Source organism: Podarcis vaucheri (assembly GCF_965113315.1).
Source record: "Podarcis vaucheri genome assembly, chromosome: 3".
NCBI lineage: Eukaryota > Metazoa > Chordata > Lepidosauria > Squamata > Lacertidae > Podarcis > Podarcis vaucheri.
This window is the reverse complement of record NC_138761.1, coordinates 17,399,289-17,422,079: the sequence shown is the minus strand read 5'-3', so window position 1 is coordinate 17,422,079 and position 22,791 is coordinate 17,399,289. Positions and strand designations below refer to the sequence as shown.

Below are 22,791 nucleotides of genomic sequence, written 5' to 3'. Positions count from 1 at the left end.
AATCCATGGCCACGCTGGCTGGGACTGATGGGAGTTGTAGTCAAATATCATAGAGCATCATAGGTTAGCCTGCTTTAAACCTGTTGTTAAAACTTAAAACCAGTGGACCATAGCACTTGCTTATTTCCTAGTTAATATTCACGAGACTGCTTTTCTAGCAAAACAGTAAGCAGCATGTTTTTGAGTTCTGTATCATCACCAAACACAGATTAATGGAGTACTACTCATTTTATTTTCCAGTTTGAAAAAAATGCCAAGTCGAATCTATTACTGAAAGACCTGTATGTGGAAAATGCACAGCTGATGAAAACTCTGCAGGTTACAGAACAGAGGCAGAAGAACACAGACAACAGAAATTTAATACTGGAAGAGAAAATCTCATCCTTGAACAAATTAGTTAGAGAAATAACTCTGGCATCTCAATGAAATCTGCTTTTCAGTTGTTGGCATTAAAGCAAAAATGACAATCTGTGGTAGACGCAATACTCCATGCAGCGGTCCACTTCACTGTATACATTTCTGATCTTGGCCAAATGAGTATTATTTACTTCTCATGAGACTCAAAAAGGACATGATATTCAAAGGATCCCTCAGCTCTTTCATGTGGGGAAACCATCACAGAAAGCAGTATAACCAGCATGAGAAACATACTCTCAGGGATAAGTTTGAAGAGGGAGATGCAGCTCCACTAGTCAGTAGCAATAAACTACTCCATCTCATTTTTTTTGCAATGGGGAAGCTAAAGCTTTTAGTGCCTTCTGATCATTTTCACGGAAGTCTCTTTGGCTCTCGTTCTGTCTCAGGACTGAATATTTATTGTGATTGCAATATTCTTACCTCCCCGTGCCTCACCCCCACTCTAGTCTGTACACTGGCTTGTATTGTGTATATATATGTACAGTTTTCTACAAGTATAATATGTACTCCTTTAAATCAGTGTATATCAGATGTAAACAGAGAAAAAAAACTGCTGTTATGTTCCTTTTTGGTAAAATTTGACATGACTTTTTTAATTAAATGATATTTATACTGCTTGTGAAGCCACTGGATTTTCTCTCTGTGTGCAAATGGCTGGGGTAGATATGTCGGGAGAGAGCAGCAAACATAGGTAAAGCTGGAACCTAACTAAATGAGAGGAACATGGATAAAAGCCTGTCCTAAAATAACTAAGGCAAATGCAGAAAATAGACGACTTTTTAAAGTACCTTCCTATTTGGCAGATTAAATCTCATTTAGTTTAAAGTAAGAGAGCAATTGTTTTGGTGGAGTTTTTATGTTTTGTTTGCTTATGGATAGAGACACCATGTATCAGATTTGTAGAGTTGGAAGGAACCACTGGGATCATCTAGTTCAATCCCCTGCAATGCAGAAATCTTTTGAATGAAATACTTTGTCACTTGTACAACTTGTATACAGTGAGATTACACTAAGCCAAAGTCTGTGGCTCCCTGTAGTCTCCCCCAACCAGTGGTCCTGTGACCAAGTATGTTATGCACAAGCTCAAGAATGGCTTACTCTTGAGTTTGATAGAAATGAGAGTGACTCATTACAAACAACCTCAATGCAGGTGAAATATCATAACTTCTGGAAGTTTTGTGGCATATGAAATTGGAGATAAAATTATTGATCAAATATCAGGAAATATTTAATATGGTACAATCTGGTAATTAAGGCAAAATGATATAATTTTACATCTAACCATTCAACTCTTGTACTGCAATTTATTCAGCACTATGCAGAATCATCTGGAGTCCCTTTGTACAGTTCTGGACACTGCACAAACTGGAAGGGTACAGTGGATAAGGCAGTACAGATTGCCAGTAGTATGGAAAGCAAGTTCAATGAGGAAAGACTGAAGGAATTGGGTATGTTTAACTAGAGGAGAGAAAGGATGAAGGCTGACACACAGAAGATATGTTCTCTGCTGCTCCAGTGGACAGGACTAGAGCTAACAGGCTAAAGGTGCAAGCAGCAAAAAAAATTATTTAACATCTTACAAGAAACAGCTTGACAATGGAGCCATTTATTTATTTATAATGGACACAGAATTGAGGTGGGTGGTAGCTAAAGCGGGGTGCAAATCACCTCCTTCCTAGTCACCAGATAGATGTTTTGATGAGTGGAGAGGGGGTGATAAGTCTCTCCACCCAGCCAATTTGCACAAATCAGTTGTAGAAAGTGGGCATCTGTGTGCATGTGGAATGGTCACACCCACTGCTGGCCTGCAGCCACTTGAATGCTGGTCAAGGCCTCAGGCCAAATAAAACTTTGCCCACCTCTGTTCTGTGAGTTGGAAGGAGCCTTGTAGTTCATCTACTTCAAGGCCCTGCTCAATGTGTACTATAGCATAAAAGCTTAGAGCAAAAACACAAGTGTTAGCAGCAATTAAACTGCAACTTAACCAGTACCACTCCTTAAGTAACTTTATCATTACATCGTTTCAAAGGTCTTTTAACAATGCACACACTTAATAGTACAAATGTTGTGGCTTTCTTCTAAGCATGACATTTACAGTAAGACGATGTCTGGTTCATACAAAAAGGCCAGCGAATAAAAACATGATACTTCAAAATGTGTCCAGAAGTGAAGGCAAGCTATGAGCTTAAAAGAAATTCCACTTGTTTTGGGATAGAGATATGTTAAAATTGTTGATCGTATCATCTTCTTCTTTGTCCTCTTCACTAAGTATCCATGCAGTTCCCACAACAGTAACTAAGTCTCTGCATTCCCCCCCCCCCCAAAAAAAAAACACAAGACTGTGGCATGTTTCTATACTTACCCCATTTAAAATCTGCTAAAATGTTTATAGGTACTTAAATCAGTCTTGCGAACAGCAAGTTAAGAAAGGACGTGTTCCAAAATTCCTTGCCTGATTAACTGCTCGCATTTCCAGCGTGGTAAAAAATGCTGTGGGGAAGCAAACAATTTTCAAAGCTGAGGCAAACATTTGCAATCTCTCATCGTCCCCTTTATAAAGCTAAAGCTGGTCTTATTTATGGTGTAGTTAAGGTAGTAAATCCTGACTCTACCTGTACTGTTTGTTTTCAAATGAGGTCCAATAATAGAATAACCCCTGCTATTTTAGCCACAGCTACTGTAAATCCCATGTTCTGTGCATTGCTGTTATTAACACTGTTTAGAAATATGAATGATTAAGCAGTAGATAAATGTCTTAAATAAACCAACATAATGAAATGCTTTTGAATCTTTCCAGATAGAAAGTACTAAAATGGCTCCAGCGTTTTCCTTCATGAAAATGAGTAGAATGACATGAAAGCTGACAATGGTAAGCATAATGAGAGTGTGGAGGAACCATAGCACACACTTTGCATACAGAAGGTCACAAACAGACAGCTGCACCGTCTCCTTGCTCCTTCCTTCCTCGCCATGCCACTGGTTTCTTCATCAGCACTGCTGCATCCTCCTCCCAATTTTCTTGCCGTGTGTGAGATTTCCCTCACCCATCAGCCAGTGGACTTTTATAGGACAGAGGGGCAGGACAATGAAAGAATCTCAAGGGCCCATGTAAACCTGGAGTTGGCTCTGGTTCAATCTCTGGGATCTCCAGTTAAAATACTAGGCTAACTGTACCTGATCCAGTATAGGGCAACTTCCTGTATCCTAAACTGTGCCAGAAGCAGAGGAGAACCACTTCCATCTAGCTCCTTAAACAACAGGGAACCCAAATTGAGTTCTTGCTCTGTTTGCCATCTTATCATAAATACCTGGCTGTTCTTCTTCAACAGAATTGTTGTGCCATCATCAATCTCAAATTCTCCATAATCTTTCAAACACCGAACCTGTAAAAAGAAACAAATAACCATCAAATTTAAAGTACTGTCAGGAAGTCTGTGTTAAGAAAAACTATCTATATGTAGCAATATCTATATCTAGCAATATCTAGACAGCATCTTAAAAAGCAGAGACATCACCTTGCCGACAAAGGTCCGTATAGTTAAAGCTATGGTTTTCCCAGCAGTGATGTATGGAAGTGAGAGCTGGACCATAAAGAAGGTTGATTGCCGAAGAATTGATGCTTTTGAATTATGGTGCTGGAGGAGACTCCCGAGAGTCCCATTGACTGCAACATGATAAAACCTATTCATTCTTAAGGAAATCAGCCCTGAGTGCTCACTGGAAGGACAGATCCTGAAGCTGAGGCTCCAATACTTTGGCCACCTCATGAGAAGAGAAGACTCCCTAATGTTGGGAAAGATGGAGGGCACAAGGAGAAGGGAATGACAGAGGACGAAATGGTTGGACAGTGTTCTCGAAGCTACGAACATGAGTTTGACCAAGCTGTGGGAGGCAGTGGAAGACAGGAGTGCCTGGCGTGTTCTGGTCCATGGGGTCACGAAGAGTCAGACACAACTAAACGACTAAACAACAAAGCTATATGTAGACAAAAGGAGTCATATTTCCAATATATGAACACATCAGTAAGTTTCATTTAGCTTTTTATTACCCTGTTAAACAATAGTTATTATCTGTGATAATAAACTGCAACAATTCTGTGAAAAGGTGCTGATAACACTAAGGTTGCAGGTTCGAACACTATATGAGGCTGCTGCATATTCCTGGATTGCAGGGGTTGGACTAGATGATTCTCAGGGTCCCTTCCAACTCTACAATTCTGATTCTTCTGCCTGCAACAAACTGCTTCCAGTTTGAAACAAGGAACTGACTTCTTAGTACCTACATATACTACACTGCCAATGACATCCAAATACAATAAGCCTTCCATAGTTCTAAATTTCACTTACTTCAATGTACAAACTTTTGGGGGGCTGAATGTCCTGTGTGAGGTCCAGCCCGTCTCCTCCTCCTAAAGATCTCATATAGGTAGCCAAAGACTTTTTATACTGGTTGAACCACACCACCTGGAATTATAAAAAAGTTGGCTTAATTAATCCTGAAATACTATTTTCAAACTGTCAAGCAAGAAATTACCTAAAGATTTAAAACAAAAGACATGGGGATATGAGGGGTGTAATGTGCAAGTTTTGGAACTGCTTACTTCTATCAAGCCTCCTCTATAGAGCATATAGTTCGAATCTGTTCAACTTCCAAAATATTCGGAAACCAAAGTGCGGCTTCTGATTGGCTGCAGCCAACTGGAAGCTGCGGAAGCCCCGTCAGACGTTTGGCTTCCAAAAATAGTTTGCAAACCGGAACACTCACTTCCAGGTTTACAGTGTTCGGGAGCCAAAACATTCGAGAACTAAGCTGTTGGAAAACCAAGGTATGACTGTACTCCTTTTTTGTCAATGTGCAACAGAAGAGTTATGATAAAAAAATTCCTTCCAGTAGCACCTTAAAGACCAACTAAGTTAGTTCTTGGTATGAGCTTTCGTGTGCATGCACACTTCTTCACATACCAAGAAGAGTTATGAATTAGCAAGTAAGCAGTCCACAGTTAATATCTGACTGGGAGTGGGCTCTCCAAGCTCTCAGGCAGATCTTTCCCAGCCCTGCTATCAGATTAGTTTATTTGGCAAAGTTGGGGGCTGAACCTGACACTTTCTACATGCAAAGCATGTGTTCTGCCACTGTGCTGCAGCTTACATTAAATCGCAACAAGTGTCTATTTCAGTGTGCCTACATGGCTAAGTTACTCAACATTTATGAATAATATACTCTGTATACTTTCCTTTATTTTGAGTACAATCATTGTCCTTTCAACCTATACATATAACAAATTGGCTTACTTCATCAGTCGACATGTGAAATCGGACAGCGTTTGGCAGCACGCTACCATATTCCCACCTAAGCGCCCGGATGCGAAGTAAGCGGTCATACCTGAGAAAACAAACATGGTAGCATAACAAAAGTATTCATAATCAGAAATAGACATCATTTAATCCCTTAATGAATAAGTGTTCTTAATCAGAATTTTATTTTAATCTGATAACTAACTCCTTAACTAATTACAGTGTTGCCCCGCAAGACGAATGCCTCGCAAGACAGAAAACTTGCTAGACAAAAGAGTTTTCCGTTTTGGAGGTGCATCGCAAAACGAATTTCCTATGGGCTTGCTTCGCAAGACGACACTGTCTTGCGAGTTCCTGCTGGTTTTTCCCCCTCCCCCCCTTTTTCTAAGCCGCTAAGCCGCTTATCAGCTGATCTGATCAGCAGATAAGCCGCTAAAAGCGCTAATAGTGCTAATCCACTAATCCTTCAATGGGCTTGCTTCGCAAGACGAAAAAACCGCTAGACGAAGAGAATCACAGAACGGATTCTTTTCGTCTTGCAAGGCACCACTGTATGAAAAAATGAAGTTTTTTGCTCTGGTGTCACACAGCTCAGCTCAATGTATGGAAAATTGCAGCAGTCCCTGATTTGGGATTATAGTGCCATGTTTACCAGCTCCTGGCCTGAGGCTATTCAAACTGCTCCTACAGATCACAGGAGTATTAATCACAGGGAATGATTTGCGAGGTTATATGGATAAGCCCAAACATGCAAATCCAGTGTCCTTGGGAAATCCCTCTGAAATCTACCTGTTCCAGAAGTGAAGGAATAAAATCTTGGAATTGGAAACAATTTCTGAAATGCTTTTTATCTCATTTCCCTAGTCACAGATGACTGCAAGAAACTTACAGGTATGCAACAATACATCGGCGATTTCTTAGCAGAGAGCAGTGGCGAAACTTGATGGTTGGAATCAGCTCACTGTGTCCTGATTTAGCTTCATTTCTGATAATAGAAGGACAAGCTATATTGCATACACTTTGAAAGCAAGAAACATAAAAGTACACATTGTGGTTAGGGGGACCACTTTAATTAGTGTGTAAACCTAGCCCTTCATGCAATGACTGCATTATTAGTTATTTTACTGTGTGCACGCTGCTCTTCTCCAAAAAGCAGCTCATAACAAATCAAATAAACATCAATAATTAAAACACACAAATAATAATTATGAATGAGAATGTCAGTAAGTAAATGCATTGTAAAAATACTTGAAGGACTGCTTCTCCCCATATGAACCAACCAGCACCCTGTAATCACCATCTGAGCCTGTTCTTTATGTGCCTCCTCCAGAGTGTGGCAACAAGATAATGGACCTTTTCTGCAGTGTCTCCTTGTTTGTGGAATGCTCTGCTCAGGGAGGCTCATCTGGCACTTTCATTACATATATCTAGCTGCCAGGCGAAAAAATTTCTCTATAAGCAGGCCTTTGACTGATTAACATTCTATGGCCTTTTAAATGTGTTTGTGCAAAGGGGCTTATTGGTTTGTTTATCTTTTATTGTGTATTTTATGTTCTCATTTTGTGTTTTTATGTTGTGAACTGCTCTGTGATCTTTGGATGGACGGTATACAAATTTAATAAAGTAAGTAAATAAATAATCTTTATTCTGCACAGAAATCCCTTCCCTTTCAGTTTTTCTGTGATCTGCAAAGTACTGTATTTGGAAAGAGAGAACTTTGTGGTGCAGGGAATGACAGGGTTGGTCTCTTCTAGCTCTAAGCCCCAGTATAAAGTTAAACAAGACTCAACCCGAGTCCTTGGCCACACACAATGGTCTTGGGGAATGGGGCATTTTTATTACTTTACAACAGGCTTTCAAGAAGCCATGTTGCTTCCTCCAATGGCTGGCAAAGAAAGGATATGAAGGAGTGTTATCTCACCTCAACTTGGGGCTTAGGGAAGGCAGAAGCAGTCAAAATGTGATGTTACAATTCCTGCCTCTCTCCAAAGCCCATAACAAAGTAAGTGAGGAAGATGGATCTCAGTTAATGGTACAGCAGGCTGTAGGTATTATCTTTTCTATATAAAATATTTTATTTTCGTTTAACAATATTATTATACATTTAAATCACTTTCAATTTTTTACATCTGAGATTACTTAAATCCCCAGACTTCCACCCCACCCTCCCCTGGCTTCCAGTTTTTTCTGTTCATTCTACTGCATCTAATTACATTTTTCAAATTCATTTTGTATCCCCTTTTTTAACTTAGGTGATATTACATTATAAGTGTTATGATGATCCTGCTAGCGTTTTTAGATATCTTCAGTGGTCTTTAAGATACTCTATAATTTCCCCCCACTCTTGTCTAAAAATTTTTTAATCATCTTGGTGTCTGATCTTCACGGTCATCTTTGCCATTTCGGCATAGTCCATCACACTATACACTGGATTATGCTGCCACCAAAGTGAGAGACCAATTCCTTCCACTCTTCCACAGTATTTTCTGCATGAACCAGAGGATGTGGGAGTAGAGAACAGTCACACAAGGCTGCCTACTAAACCAAATCCAAGTCTGTTGACAGCCACAAAGTTACGTGGAAAACTCATGGTAGTTATAAAGTTGTTTCCATAATATTAAAGTCTTTTATTTATCACTTCTGCAACTTGTTTTTTAATTCTTTAGCAGAGATTTTTTTTTGGTCTGTTTTTCCTGAAAGAACCTTACTTACACATCAGTTTGGTTATGTTCATATAATGCTTTCATCTCCTCAAGTACTTGTCTGATTCCATCCTCCTGCAACATGGAAAGTACCAATTTCATTAATAATTTGACATTATTACTCTGCCTAATTTAAAAAAACCACAATAAATAAAAATGCACGCCTTTTTTCCTATAAAAATTGAAGTAGCCATCAACCACAACCACAGAAATATTTATATGCAACTCAACCGACAGAAGGAGATATGCACACATATGCTAGCTTTAGTTGGCATATCACCAGTTGTAATATTTATTTAAAACATTGTAAAATAGGAAACATGTGCCAATTCTACACTCAAATATGCATACATATTTCTATTCTAGTTCTATTCCTCTCTGTCCACTATCCAGAATTTGTTTCTATCAATATTCTGAAGTTTTCCCTTTGCTTCTTTTCCTTTTGAGCTGCTAGATAACACAATGACTAAATATTTGTACAAGATGAGTGGTTCAGCATGATTACAAGCCTCATAGAAAATACTCAGCTGTCAAGGTCATGTGTAGGTTGCAGGGTATTTTCTACAGAAGCTAAAGAAGAAAAGATGCGTACAATCAACATAGCTTAGACCACTCTTTCTCCAGGTGCATCAGTGAAACATTTATTGGTCAGATGTGCATCCAAGTCAACTGCGATATACCTCAGCGCTGATTTTCAGGCGCAGTAGTCATTTAGATTTTCAGTCCAACTTTCCTCTCCATGTATTTGTAAAGTTTGTGGGGAAATGCTCCCTAAGTAAATCCCAGCAAGCTTATTCCCAATAGGATTTTAGTCTCAGGCTGACTAGCCAACCAGATAATTAATGGGAAGCCTTTTATATTGTAGAACGTTATTTTATTGGGCAGTCAGGTACTCCCAGATCCACTCACTCAAATCATGAGGGAAATGGCTACCAAGAGTTTAGTCTGCTACCTCTTCCCGCTCACCATCAAACCCTCTATCAAGGTGGGCTTCATGGCATTAACGCCATTCCAGTTCGCCATCCTCTTTGCTTTTAATAATAATAATAATAATAATAATAATAATAATAATAATAAATTTTATTTATATCCCGCCCTCCCCAGCTGAAGGAATAGCCTTGTGGAGCAATCCCAGCCATCCAATCATTTGTTTGTTTGTTTGTTTCATAAAATTTATACACCGCTTGGTAGTAAAAATAAAATAAAATCGGGGGGAAATACATTAAAACATACAAGAAGTGAGAATGCTAAAGCAGGGTAAAAGCCACAGAGCCATTCCCGAGTACCAGGCAAACCCAGTCAGATGGGCGGGGTAAAATTAATATTATTATTACTAAGTAGGAATTCAGGGAAGCCTTGGTATCAAGAGGCAGGGAGTTCCGAAGGACCCCCGCCCGCTTCTCTCACAAAAGTCCCCTCAGGGCGGCTGGGCGGCCCTTCGGAGGAGGGGGAAGGGAAGGGAGGCCGCGCCGCCAAAGGCTCACATTGAAGGAAGGAAGCTGCCCGTCGCTGGCGCGGTGGAGCTCCCGGACGAGCTCGGTCGCTTTCTCGCAGAACATGGTCGCGGCCGGACTGCTCGGTTCCCCTCAGACGCGCAACGGCCTTCGCTCGGCGCGCGCGGCAGCAAAACCCGCGCCACTGAACTCCTCGGCCAATAGGAAGGCGAGGCGAGGGAGAGAAGCACCGCCTCTTACGGTACGGGAAAAGAGAAGGGACAAACTTAGCTCTCCCTCGCTGCTGTTTCCTATAGCTTGCGGCCGGCGGTTGTTTGGAATTGCAACAACAGTACACGGAGTTTCGTATCACAATCTAGCCGGTGTTTGAAACCTCTGGAGTTGTGCATACGTTTACACCGTTAGGGATTCAGCTGGCGGGAAGAGAGATCGTTGGGGGTCTGATTCAGGCAACCGAATGTGTGAAACATTTCCATTGGGGAAATATCGTTTTCCACTTTCTTCCTGCGGCACCTTGCAGTGACATTCATTTCATGATTCAGCTGGTTTTGTTTCGTTTTGTAAAAAATCTCACATTGTAAGTCTTCTGTGAGATGATGATGATGATTTTTATTTAACCCACCTTTTTCTTCTTTTTAAAAGTCGCGGGTGGGAGCAGATAAGCTTTGGCCAGTTTACGAACCTGTCACTCCACAGAGTTCTGACCCCCACTGGGTTATGGCCAAAAACAGGGCTCCTCAGCACAACCAGCGGGCCTCACGTTCAGCCTCCAGCACATCTTCTCCTTCCCAGACTGAGCTTTTCATGTTGTAGATGGCTGGTGTCATCCATGGATTCCACATGGATCTAGTGCAATGTCTCTGAGAACCAGTGTGGCCCAGCACTTAGGTGACTCAGGCCAGCTTGATGGGTTGTACATGGCTTGTGTCCATGGTGGAGACGGAGGCAGCAGACTTACAGCTAAAAATGAAAACTGCTAAAAACATAGAAAAATCAATAATTGAAAAAGCAAACACTGATAGAAATAAAACTATATACATATATAAAAGCTAGCAAAAACATACAAATAATTACACACAAAAAACCTAAGTCAATTCTCAAAAGCCTGTTGGGACCTGCTAGCAGAAGGACAAGGGGACAGCCAGATACAAATATATATGCAGACAAACACACTGGGATAGCTCAGTCAGCAGTGCATGAGACCCTTAATCTCAAGGTCCTGGGTTTTCTTCAGGAACAGTAAAGATCTACATTGGGAAGGTGTGTGTGTGTGAAATCAACTTGACCCAGCTGTTGAAGTGGGAATCAAAAACCATTGCAGCAGAGGAGGAGCCTGCTCTTAATCATGCTGGTGGGTGCAGAGACCAGAGGGTAGCCTCCCTAGGTGTAGGAGGAGACCAGCACTGCCTGTTATTTGCTGAGAGACTGATGTAGAGGCAACACTGGGGTGGGGCTGCTGACGTGGTGACAGATCCAGACTCCAAGGAGCATGTTACCCGAAGTCAGTGCTGCTGCAGCAGCCACAGTGGTAAGCAATGTATCCCTTAGAGGCTGGATCTGCTGCGGCTGTGGATCCTGCTGCCTGTGGCGGTCACTTCACCTTGTCATAGGTGAGCCAGCCCTGCTGAGTGCTGTGCAAAAAGCAAAAGCTCTTCAATGCATATAGCAAAAGAGGAGGGCAGTCGGATGTCAGGTTAAAGAGCATTTAATAACAGGAACATTGGAATCATGCTGATGGAATTTTGGAGGCACTTAGCTATTACTAGAGATTTGGAAAATATGACCTTGCATTCAAGTTTTTATAAAGAGTATCTGCCTGCAGCATGTTTTCAGAGTGTAGCCTCTAACATGTAGGTGACTGACTACAGGTCCAAAAAACATAATACAGTGGTACCTCGGGTTAAGTACTTAATTCGTTCCGGAGGTCCGTACTTAACCTGAAACTGTTCTTAACCTGAAGCACCACTTTAGCTAATGGGGCCTCCTGCTGCCGTCGCGCAGCCGGAGCACGATTTCTGTTCTCATCCTGAAGCAAAGTTCTTAACCTGAAGCACTATTTCTGGGTTAGTGGTGTCTGTAACCTGAAGCATATGTAACCTGAGGTACCACTGTATAATAATATAATATAATATAATATAATATAATATAATATAATATAATATAATATAATATAATATAATATAATATAATATAATATAATATAATATAATATAATATAATATAATATAATATAATATAATATAATATAATATAAAACATGCCGCAATGTCGGATGGGAAGCCCAGAGTTCAGGTAAGATAAACAGTTCAGCCCGCAAGCTTGTGACTTCGCGGTTGCCCTCATTCAAAATGGCCGGGGCAGAGTGGGGCGGGGCAGAGGAAAAGGCGTTTGCAACACTGTACTGTACTCAGATATGTCTGAGGGCATCCGACGACGCGGGAGCCATATTTTTTGTGAGCAAAACAATACCATGTTTTTTAAATGAAGGCGGGGCCAGGAGGCAGTCGCGTTTGCCCTTCCCTGTGACGTAACCGCGTAGGGAGGTCAGGTGGGCCGAGGCCGCCTCTGATTGGTGGCGCCGGAGAGGCGCCGCTAGTCTTTCGGTTGCTGGGCTGTGGTTGGCACAATGTAGGGGAAGCCAGCGTCGGTTTCGGGACGGAGGCGTCTTCCCTCGAGCGGCTTGAGCTGGCACCGCCCGCGCGTTTCGCACCGCCGGCATGAGAAAGCGGAACGAGTCCGTCACATTGGAGCATGAGCGCTTCGCCTCCTCCGCTCCGGCAGCGGCTGCCGCGTCTTCCTCCTCCTGCTCCTCCCAGCAGCCGGATAAGGGCTTCAGCTTGAGACCGAGTCTGCGCCTGCCTGGTAACTCCCGGCCCGCCGCCGACTCTGGCATGAAGCGAACGCTCGGCAGGTGAGGCGACCCCCCCGTCGCTATGGCAACCCCTCCATCTTCTCTTCAACCGCCAGCCCGGCCTCGGCCTTCCCCGTTTCCATGGCAACGGGCCGAGCCTTCTGACCCTTTCAACCGCCGCCTCTTCTCTCTGCCCCCCCCAAGAAAAACCCTCACACGGGGGCCTGGCATTACTATGGTAACCCTCCCGAGCCCCGTCGCCAGCCGCCATAGCCCCGAGCGATTCATACTGGAATGCCCTTGGCTGTGTTCTTCTCCGTCCGCCTTTTTGTTCTAGGTTACGGGAGGGGGGGGGAGCGAAGGCGGCCCTTTTGACGGAATGAGCCCCTGCCTGAAGGGACTGTCTGGTTTGCTCGTGAAAGGGTCGGAGGCCTTCGCTGCTGGGTGTTCCCTCCCCCATTGCTGCAATGGGTTCACCGAGTGCGGCTGCAGGCCAAGAAGAGGAGGGTGTGTTAGAGCCGGACGGCGATTCAGGTTTGCGGGGGATGGCTGTTTTCGTGGGGTGGGGGCGGTGGGGTTCGATATGGCTTTGAAAAACAGAGCTCTGATATGTTTTAGTCGACCTCGAATGGTGTTTGTCTTTACTTATAAGCATATTGCTTTGTTGCAAAATGGGTTATCGGTTACAAACCTTTTCTGAATGAACTACTGTATCTTCACACACACACACCCCCGAAAAATATTGAAAACTATGTGCCCTTGACCAATGGGAGGATAGGGGGAGATTTTCCTTTCTCCCTCCCCCTCCTCCTTGCATCCTGACTCAGCTTGTCAACAACGCATATTTTAAAACCCACACAATCGTTTTTCTTTTCCCGTTCTGTATTTTAAATTGCAAAGTGTTAGAGAATAGTAAATGATGGGGGTGAGGGTGGTCAGAGACTGATGAATGAGTGGAGTACCAGTCAGCTAGCAGCAGAGGAAGAGATTAAATGAGAAAATGCTTGCCTGTTATATTGCTGGAAAGGGACTTTGCCTTTGTACACATACCAGTTTAAAAGACAATACAGTGGTACCTTGGGTTACATACGCTTCAGGTAATAGACGCTTCAGGTTACAGACTCCACTGACCCAGTAATATTACCTCGGGTTAAGAACTTTGCTTCAGAATGAGAACAGAAATCATGCCGCGGCGGCAGCGGGAGGCCCCATTAGCTAAAGTGGTGCTTCAGGTTAAGAACAGTTTCAGGTTAAGAATGGACCTCCAGAACGAATTAAGTGCTTAACCTGAGGTACCACTGTTTATATAATCTGTGCTTCTCCTCTTTGTCACCTTTATTAAAGGGGTGGAGGTGCTGGAGGTCAGCATATTAATCCCATGCATGTTTATTTGGTAGAAAGTCTTATTGTGGTTAGGAGGGACAAGGGACTAGGGCTTGCCGATCAGACAAGTGCTAGTAGATAAATAGGTACCGCTCCTGCCGGAAGGTAAACGGCATTTCCGTGCGCTGCTCTGGTTCTCCAGAAGCGGCTTAGTCATGCTGGCCACATGACCCGGAAGCTGTACGCTGGCTCCCTCGGCCAATAAAGCGAGATGAGCGCTGCAACCCCAGAGACGTCTGCGACTAACCTAATGGTCAGGGGTCCCTTTACCTTTACCTTATTGTGGTTGCTGGGACTTGCTGCAAGTAATTAGGCATGGTGAATTCACAACTGACCTTCCAAGCCTTCAAATCTCAAGTAACCATTAATCAATAATCTCTGACGGTAGATTTAAAGTAGAAAAGATTAATTAAATCTCAAATAAATATAAAATGTAAGGTGTCCTCTGAGCATGCCCTATTTTAGTTGCAGTCCTCAACGGAATCTCTGGTGCCACCAGAGTGTACATTAGTTTGAAGATGTTGCCTCACAAACCCCATGCATGGGAGTAGTTGTAGTTAAATAATAATATAGCTGTCTCCACAATCCTGTTTATTCTGCATCCCACACACTCCCACTGTTGTTTGGGAAGCGGTGTACACACATTAGCCACAATCCACATCTATTCTGTTGTTTCTTATGTAAAACTATGTTTTGAGTTATTTCCCCCCAAACTAGCTTTGATCTCGATTGAGAAAAATAATGATCTAGCTTTGTTTTATGTTGCTAATGTGTACAAAGCCAAAGCCCTTGTTCAGCATCATATTAGCAAATGTTTTCTCATTTCATCTTTTCCTCTGCAGCTAGCTAACTAGTCCTCTCTACACTGTCATCAGTTTTTGACCACCTCTTCCCTGCAATTTATACACACTGCAATTTATAAGTGCTCTAGAACTTGGTGGTGATTATCTTTCTTTTTAATTCTCACAGCAACCTGTGAACAAGGTTAGTCTAAGGACTGGTCAGGCCATGTAGCAAACTTCAGAGTTTAGCAAGGAATGAGCCTGGGTGCCTGCATGTCAGATCCATCACTTCATCTACAATTGAACTCTATCAAATAAATGTGTGTGGAGAAATCCAAGAATTTCTCTCACAAAGATCACTTCTCAACAAATGAAATTATCACTCAATAAGCACTTGAAGAACATACAGTGCAATCCACTGCATGTTTACTTGGAAGTAAGCAGCACTGAGTTCAATAGAACCTACGTACTTCTCAGTCACATAGGATTATAAGCTTCATATATGTACAAAAGAGTCATAATCTGTAGAGAAGTCATTTTTCTGGGATCCACCAGTGGCATGTGCACAATATGTGGTGATGCACAGAAGGGCCTAATCTCTTGGTACCCTGATTGTGGAGTGTCTTTCCAGTGAAATAATTCCTGGTGCCAACACGTTTAGCATTTTTCTACCTACTAAAGAGTCTCATGTTTGCATTTGTAGGTCATTAGAGTGTGTGTTGGATGGATAGGTTAAGCTTTAATTTTGTATTTTTAGCATTTCTTGTGGTTGTGTTGATTCGTAGTTTTTTTATTATTTTAAATTGGTCTTGTGAATGTTCTTGTGAATTATATATTGTACCCTTTCATCTTTTTTTGATGAAACATGGGTTAAAAGTACCTTTAATAACTGACAATTTCAGAGCTATTTCAGGACAGTTCTCTCAGGCTTCCTTTATGTTTACCAAGTTGTCCTAAGGTTTCTTTGCTTCTGGTATGAATGTAATTCATTATGCTGTTGTAAATTTTCTGTTTCAATTCCTCTTTGAGTTCAGGCATTATTAACAATGAATACTTAAAGCAGAAACACCATAAATATTTATTTAAAATATTTATAATACTACCTTTGCTGAATAAAAACAAGATTTATATATTCCCTCAAACAGATTTCCAAGTTTTCCCTTTCTGGATTTTTAATTTTGAGACCAGTTTAATTCAATTTTATTTTGAAATTTTTTGGTGAACCTTTCCTGCTTTTATAAATTGGTGCACAGGCTTATGTGTAATCCTGAAAAGTGAATATAGTTTTGCCTCACTTAGTCCATGGAAGACATCTTGGAGCTTTCCCTGTGCAATAAGATAGTATTTTTTAAAATGAGTGGAGGTTCAACCATTTTTAAAATCTAGATATATATAAATTGCTTTATCAGAGTCAATCCATTAATCCACCAATGTCTACTCTTAAAAGCAGTGTCAGAATTCTCTTTCAGAGATGCTTTCTGTGGAACTTTAACAGGAAATGGAATTTGGGCTTTAAAATGTTTGTGAAGCATTTCCTTCACATGCTTCTGTAAATCAGTAAAGTCTTGGGAGAGTTTTCTACTGGAGATGTAAATTGTTTTGGTTATTTTACATTCCCTTTGTACCACTGAGCTTTCTATACCTTATTTGCCAATCAGCCTTGTTAAACTATCTTACTTTTGAGTCTCATTATCTCAGTCTGACACTGATCAGAGTTTGGCATCAGTATAAATAATGGGGTGGTTTGGATGTAATGCTAAACCATAGTTTAGTGTTACGAGAAAAAGCCACAAAGAGCCTTAGACTTGTTTGCTCTCCCCTCTTCCTCTGGTGTATCCATGAGGATGACTTCCTACAACCTCTGTGTTATTTGAACCCAAGTAAACTGGTTCAAAAAGCTAGCACCAAACTGTAATTTATAAAGCTTGCTTGTTTCAACCTGCCATAGTTAAAATCAGCCACCATTTAGGGTTTGGGCAACACACTGAACTGCTGGTTAATCTAAAAAGGAAGCAGAAGCTTCTGATCTTGAAATTATGCTGGAGGAGGAGAAGAGAGTACTGTCCCAAGACTCATTGAAGCTTGTTCTCTGAACGCAAAACCATTATTTAGTTTTGTGTAGATACAGCCATTAAGTAGCTTGAATTGTCTCTGTACTTAGCCTTCTATAGCTTACTTGTGTGTACTTTTTCATTGTCTGGCAGTGAAGTACAGAGGGCATTAAAAAAAAATACATATGTGATCTTTTTTCATGCAATCTATAGTGGAAACCTTTCTTAAGAAGTCCAATACTCATATCATAGCTGAACCTGCTGCTGGAAAAACAAATGTATAAACAAATGCATGCGTAGTGTTAGGATTACTGAATGAATGACTTTGAAATCAACCACAGTAATGATCTGGCACAGTATTTGAAACTTGATTTTTACAAGATATAAAAGTCCTTCAATATGCTGCTGCTGTTTGCCCTCAAGCCTTTCCACCTCTTCGTAGGCTACTTGTTAACTGCATATTTTTCTAAGAAACTTGGGGTTTCCTGTGCTTCTGTGAGGACTATTTCTCTGTGTCCCCCCTCCCCTTGCTGTAATATAGGAGAGGAGGAAAATATGTTTGGTACTGAGGACCATATCTGGAATAATATACTATGTAGGGCACAGCTTTGTATGCATTACTTGTAGGTAACTTCTGCAATTTACAAAAATCTTATCAACTTGATGATGACAAACTACAATTGGCAGAGGTGTTGCTTCTTACAATATTTTATTTAGATATTTTCCTTATATGAGAAACTTGAGCCAGCCTTTTGAAAAATCAGCAGGCTCTTAAATCATTAGCTACAAAAACCATGGACTTTTAATCATTCCAGTTGCCTTCATATCCTTTAGTATGTTTTTCTGTCACATTTTTAATTTCCCAGTCATGAAGACTGGATTCTTACTATGAAATCAGTAAATTACATTCTACAAGGTCCTTTGTATCATGTAGATGCATCAGTTATGTATGTAGCTTGTTTTTGGTCATGTCTTTTGTTTACTTTGTCCTCCAAAAATATACTGTTAACGTGTTCATGTAGCTGGCAATACAGCTTGATCAGCTTTATAGTTCAGAGTGAAATAAAGGAAGCAAATTTGATATGCTTGAGATGAGGTTACAGTAAGCCCTATTTATTTTATTACTTTACGGGGTCAAAATAAAACTTGTTTCTATGATATAGATGGAGTTTTTCCCCCCAACTGACACTGTGAGGGTGTGTATATATCTGTTTTTCAATACTTCTTTGTTTCTATGTATTGGCAGGCTTTGTTATAGCGTTTTGTATTCTGAGTGTTCCTTTTTTTACTACGTTTCTTGACCACACATGAACATGTTGTGTACTGTGTCTGGAAGTGGGTTTTTCCCCTCCAAAATCTCTGTGTTACTTATAGGACATTATCATCATCATCCTAAAAAAATCAAGCTTTTAAATGATATTGTTGCAGTTAAGATACTGATTGCCAAGGGAACTTCATGAGCATTCCTAGCTAGGCAAATGAGAGGGCCATCGCGCTCCTATCCTCTGCAATCCAAACTTAATCTCCTACTTTCTAAAATGGTTCAGTCTGTCTTAGTCATAAATTCTTTCAAATCCTTCTTTGAAATTCAAATCCTTCTTTGAAATTTACCTTTATCTGCAAAGCCTTTTCATAACCCTTATTTCTCCCCCCCCAAATGAAATGAAGTATGTCTAACTTCATCTACATCTATTTATGTTTTACTACCCTGGCCTCTCATTCTCCTCTCTTTGTTTTTCCCTTGGGAGTTCCTTGAGAGGCCCTACTTTTTGCTTATGTTGTTCTGTAAATTGTCGTCTGTAGCAATAACACTAATATTTTTGTTTACATGCAGTTAAGAAATGCCCAAACGTTACTTTGTTTTATTATTTCTACATGGTTTACATGCAATTAAGAAAATCTAGATGCTAAGTCTTCATTTTGCACTGTTTTGACTTGTGGACACACAAAGACGAGACAACAAAGTCCTTTGGCTGCTGAAGAAGAGCCAAAAGGAAAAATAAATCTTAAACTATTCCCTACAGTCTCTGTTTCTCCATCCCCAAAGTGTCATAGTTGCTACCACCATTGGGAGTAATTATTCAGTGTTTGTGCAAAGGGCTTTAGATAGCTAAAGCAATTGTTGTTTGGAACAGAGACAATAGGTGTCTTGCAGGGCAGCATGCTTTGCATGCAGGAGTTCGCAGGTTCAATCCCTAGTATCAAGGCTGATGGAAACACTTATCTGAGACCCCAGAGAGCCGCTTCCAGTTAGGCAGATGATACTGAGCTAATCACCAGTAACAGATGCACAAAAGCACAGGGGAGCCCATTCCTCCTCCACTTATGATCTTTTAGCAGCAAAAGTGGGCCAACTTCATTCCCCAAAGGGATCTTTGGGGTCGAAAATTGGATTTTAAGGGTGCATACCCTGTTTGGGCCAGAAAGTGGTAATGGGGGAGTCAGCTGTTCTTCATCAAAGCCCACTTTGGCATCTCAGATGCATTTTGGTAATGGTAATGGTAAAGGTAAAGAGACCCCTGACCATTAGATCCAGCCACAGACGACTCTGGGGTTGCGGTGCTCATCTCGCTTTATTGGCCGAGGGAGCCAGCGTACAGCTTCCAGGTCATGTGGCCAGCATGACTAAGTCGCTTCTGGCGAACCAGAACAGCGCACGAAAACACCATTTACCTTCCCGCAGGAGTGGTACCTATTTATCTACTTGCACTTTGACGTGCTTTCGAACTGCTAGGTTGGCAGGAGCTGGGACCGAGCAACAGGAGCTCACCCCATGGGCCCCCCCCATTGCTTGGAGCCGATTCTTAGGTTCCTCTGGGGCCAAAGCTTAGGCAGAGAACTGTTAAAATGTCTGGCACCCTTTTTCTTTTAGGTCATACTGACTAATATAGGTGTTTGTGGACTAGTATGTGTTACAGGCTGGTTTGCCCTAAAGGTGTCCTTTAGGTCTTATGTTCTCTGTGGTTTTGGCAGATTGGCATGCCTGACTGCTGATCTATAAGAGATGGCTTATCTGTCTGGCACAGGGCCAAGGTTTAGGTCTGAGTCACAAGGCAAAAGGTTGATTATTAGCTATGAAATAAGATTCAAATCATAATTGGGAGTGGGTATTCAATACTAGAAGGTAATGATAGTTGATGAAGCTGTAGGATGAGTCAGTCAAAGTCTAGGACTGAGTAACCTGGAAACTGGGGTCAGAGGGAGGTGTACAACAGACAGTCTGGTTCATCTCGGGCTAGAGTCCAATGACAAATAGAAATTAATATGAATACACAACCAGGTCCTTTTATATAATTGCCTATGGAGCTCTGGTTCTTGTCTCACCTCTTTATTACTTCATGGAGCCAGTGGAAGATTGTGAGAGATCAGGGTGATGGTGATGGCTGGCTTTGGTTAGGCAGTTCTCATCTCAGTAGTGAGAAATCTTTTTGCCACCATTTGGGTTGTGCCCTCAGAAAAGAAACAAATAATAATTGAATAGGAATAGTGTATGTTTGTGTGTGTAGTTGTGATGCTGCAGAGCATGTGCTTAACACGCTATTTAAAATGCTGCCTGATCTGAATATATACATATAAAGTTGATTTATACTGAGTTCCATTCCGTAACACTATGTATTTATTCTCTCTGGCAGCAGTTCTCGCAATATGGAAACGCTTAACTGGAAAAGCAAGTGAGAGTCTGTATACAAAGGAGTTTGCTCTGCACTGCTGAGCTATTACTTTAAGCATATGTCAGGGGTTCAGGAGCAGAGGCAAGGGCAAGGGAGGAAACAGAGAGCAAGGGGGAGGAGGCAGAAGAAAGGATGAGTGATGACGACGACCCGAGATCTCCGAGTCTTTCCAGTGAATCAGAAGATTCACAGAAAGGAGCACCAGTGGCCAGGGCAAGGGGGGAGCCTAGGGGGACACCCCAGGAGGAAAGGGCCACAGGGGGCTCAGAGGGGAGCAGTTGGAAATCGGGACCAGCGTCACCAACAGAGAGCAGGGGAGAGGAAGGGCGTCAGGTATCAAGCGCTGGCAGCTCACAACAGGAGGGAGGGCACGAGTCAGGAGTGGCCACACCTCCATCGGGGAGCGAAGAAACAGTCAGACGGAAAGTGGAAGGTTGGGCGCACGCGCCAAGTTCAAATGCACAGGAAGGTGGCGCAGTAAGCAGCCCGGAAAGGGAGCCAGGTCCTAAAGCCCGGCGCAAGGAGGCAGGAGGGTCCGGGGGGTCGGCGTCAGAAGAATCCAGGAAGGAAGAGACCCAGGGGGGCAGAGGGAGCCAGAGAAGAACAGTCAGGCGGAAAAGGTGGAGTAAGGCTAGGATATTAAGTTGGTGTACAAGGGGCGGAGAAGAAGAGAAGAAGAAGAAGAAGAGTTTGGATTTGATATCCCGCCTTTCACTCCCCTTCAGGAGTCTCAAAGCGGCTAACAATCTCCTTTCCCTTCCTCCCCCACAACAAACACTCTGTGAGGTGAGTGGGGCTGAGAGAGTGTGACTGGCCCAAGGTCACCCAGCAGCTGCATGTGGAGGAGCGGAGACACGAACCCGGTTACCCAGATTACGTGACTACCGCTCTTAACCACTACACCACACTGGCTTCGCCGGTCTAACCCATAAGACGTAGAGTTGCACGCAGCAGCTGGAGAATGGAAACTGTAACTCAATAAAGACTTTTACAAAGTGATTGCTGGCTAGCGTGATCCTCTGTGAGATAGGATCTGGAAGCAGCTCTGACAGCATAGTTTAAGGGTAAAATGCTGTGTTGTAAACTAATAGTGAGTACGAACTCCTGGTTTATTCAGAATCTGTATACTGTATTTACTTTGTTATTAACAATGTCTAATAGATTTGACATTCAGTAGTCTCTTAGGACGAGTAATTCACCTGTGTTTGTGTGCAACAGAGAATCTTCATTATATGAATTACCATATTTTTTGCACCATAACACTCACTTTTTTCCTCCTAGAAAGTAAGGGGAAATGTCTGTGCGTGTTATGGAGGAAATGCCTACGGGTGGCATGCCTACGGATTTTCCTCCTCTAAAAACTACGTGCGTGTTATGGTCGGGTGCGTGTTATAGAGCGAAAAATACGGTAATTGCTCTAAAATGTACAGCAGGTGTGGTGGGGGACCAATGTATTTCCTCAGTTATGGACTACATGAGAGTCAATAAACTGAAACTCAATTCAGCTAAGACTGAGACACTGTTAGTGGGTGGTTTCTGAGACTGGGTGGGTGGGAGGTAGACTCATGGTACCATAGATCTGTAGAGTTGGAAGGGTCCCTGAGGGTCATCTAGTTCAGTCCCCCTACCATGCAGGAATCTCAACTAAAGCATCCATGACAGATGGCCATCCAGCTTCTGCTTAAAAACCTCCAAGGAAGGATAGACTACAACTTCCTGAGGGAGTCCGTTTCATTGTTAAACAGCTCTTACGGTCAGAAAGTTCTTCCTGATGTTTAGTCAGTATCTCCTTTCTTGTAAACTTGAAGCCATTGGTTTGGGTCCTACCCTCCAGTTCCCTGTTCTTGATGGGGTTACAGTCGTTCTGAAAGAGTAGATACATAGCTTAGAGGTACTCCTGGAGCCATCCCTGTTGCTTGAGGCTCAGGTGCTCTCTGTGCCTTGGTGTTCCTTTCATCAGTTTTAGCTGGTGGTCCAGCTACATCCCTATCTGGACAGGGATAGCCTGACTTCTGTTTATGCTCTGGTAACCTTTAGGTCGGATTACTGCAATAACTTACATAAGGTGATGCCTTTGAACGCGAATTGCAAACTGCAGTTGGTGCAGAATTTGGTGGGCAGGTTGCTCACCAGGGCAAGATGGTCAGAGCACATAACACCAATCCTAGCCTGACTACATTGGCTAC

The 22,791-nt window shown here is 42.2% G+C and overlaps 3 protein-coding genes across 8 annotated transcripts in view; 2 read left to right on the top strand and 1 right to left on the bottom strand.

The window, feature by feature from the left end:
• The window catches only part of NINL (ninein like), a 45,446-nt gene extending 44,406 nt beyond the window's left edge, over window positions 1-1,040 (top strand). For all 4 annotated transcript variants that reach the window (XM_082217328.1, XM_082217325.1, XM_082217327.1 and 1 more), the window contains exon 24: window positions 241-1,040. In XM_082217328.1, coding sequence (XP_082073454.1) covers window positions 241-426 — 186 coding nt within the window. In that variant the 3' untranslated portion in view covers window positions 427-1,040. The remainder of the gene's footprint in view (window positions 1-240) is intronic.
• A 1,702-nt stretch (window positions 1,041-2,742) lies between these two features.
• Window positions 2,743-12,705, bottom strand: GINS1 (GINS complex subunit 1). Of its 2 annotated transcripts, XM_082217995.1 has the most exons (8): window positions 12,611-12,705; window positions 10,490-10,840; window positions 8,424-8,488; window positions 6,601-6,696; window positions 5,709-5,799; window positions 4,764-4,880; window positions 3,726-3,800; window positions 2,743-2,907 (listed from the first exon to the last, which is right to left on the bottom strand). In XM_082217995.1, the coding sequence occupies exons 3-8, from the start codon at window positions 8,456-8,458 to the stop codon at window positions 2,839-2,841; spliced, it is 483 nt and encodes a 160-aa protein (XP_082074121.1). In that variant the 5' UTR covers window positions 8,459-8,488; window positions 10,490-10,840; window positions 12,611-12,705; the 3' UTR covers window positions 2,743-2,838. The 2 variants fall into 2 exon arrangements, with proteins under 2 accessions (XP_082074121.1, XP_082074120.1); XM_082217994.1 differs by lacking the exons at window positions 10,490-10,840; window positions 12,611-12,705 and adding an exon at window positions 9,898-10,444.
• The window catches only part of ABHD12 (abhydrolase domain containing 12, lysophospholipase), a 32,499-nt gene continuing 21,861 nt past the window's right edge, over window positions 12,154-22,791 (top strand). The window contains exon 1 of one of the 2 annotated variants that reach the window (XM_082217806.1): window positions 12,154-12,778. In XM_082217806.1, the coding sequence (XP_082073932.1) occupies window positions 12,585-12,778 (194 nt within the window). In that variant the 5' untranslated portion in view covers window positions 12,154-12,584. Of the gene's footprint in view, window positions 12,779-12,875; window positions 13,253-22,791 lie in introns of those variants that run through there. The other variant, XM_082217807.1, reaches the window with a different exon arrangement.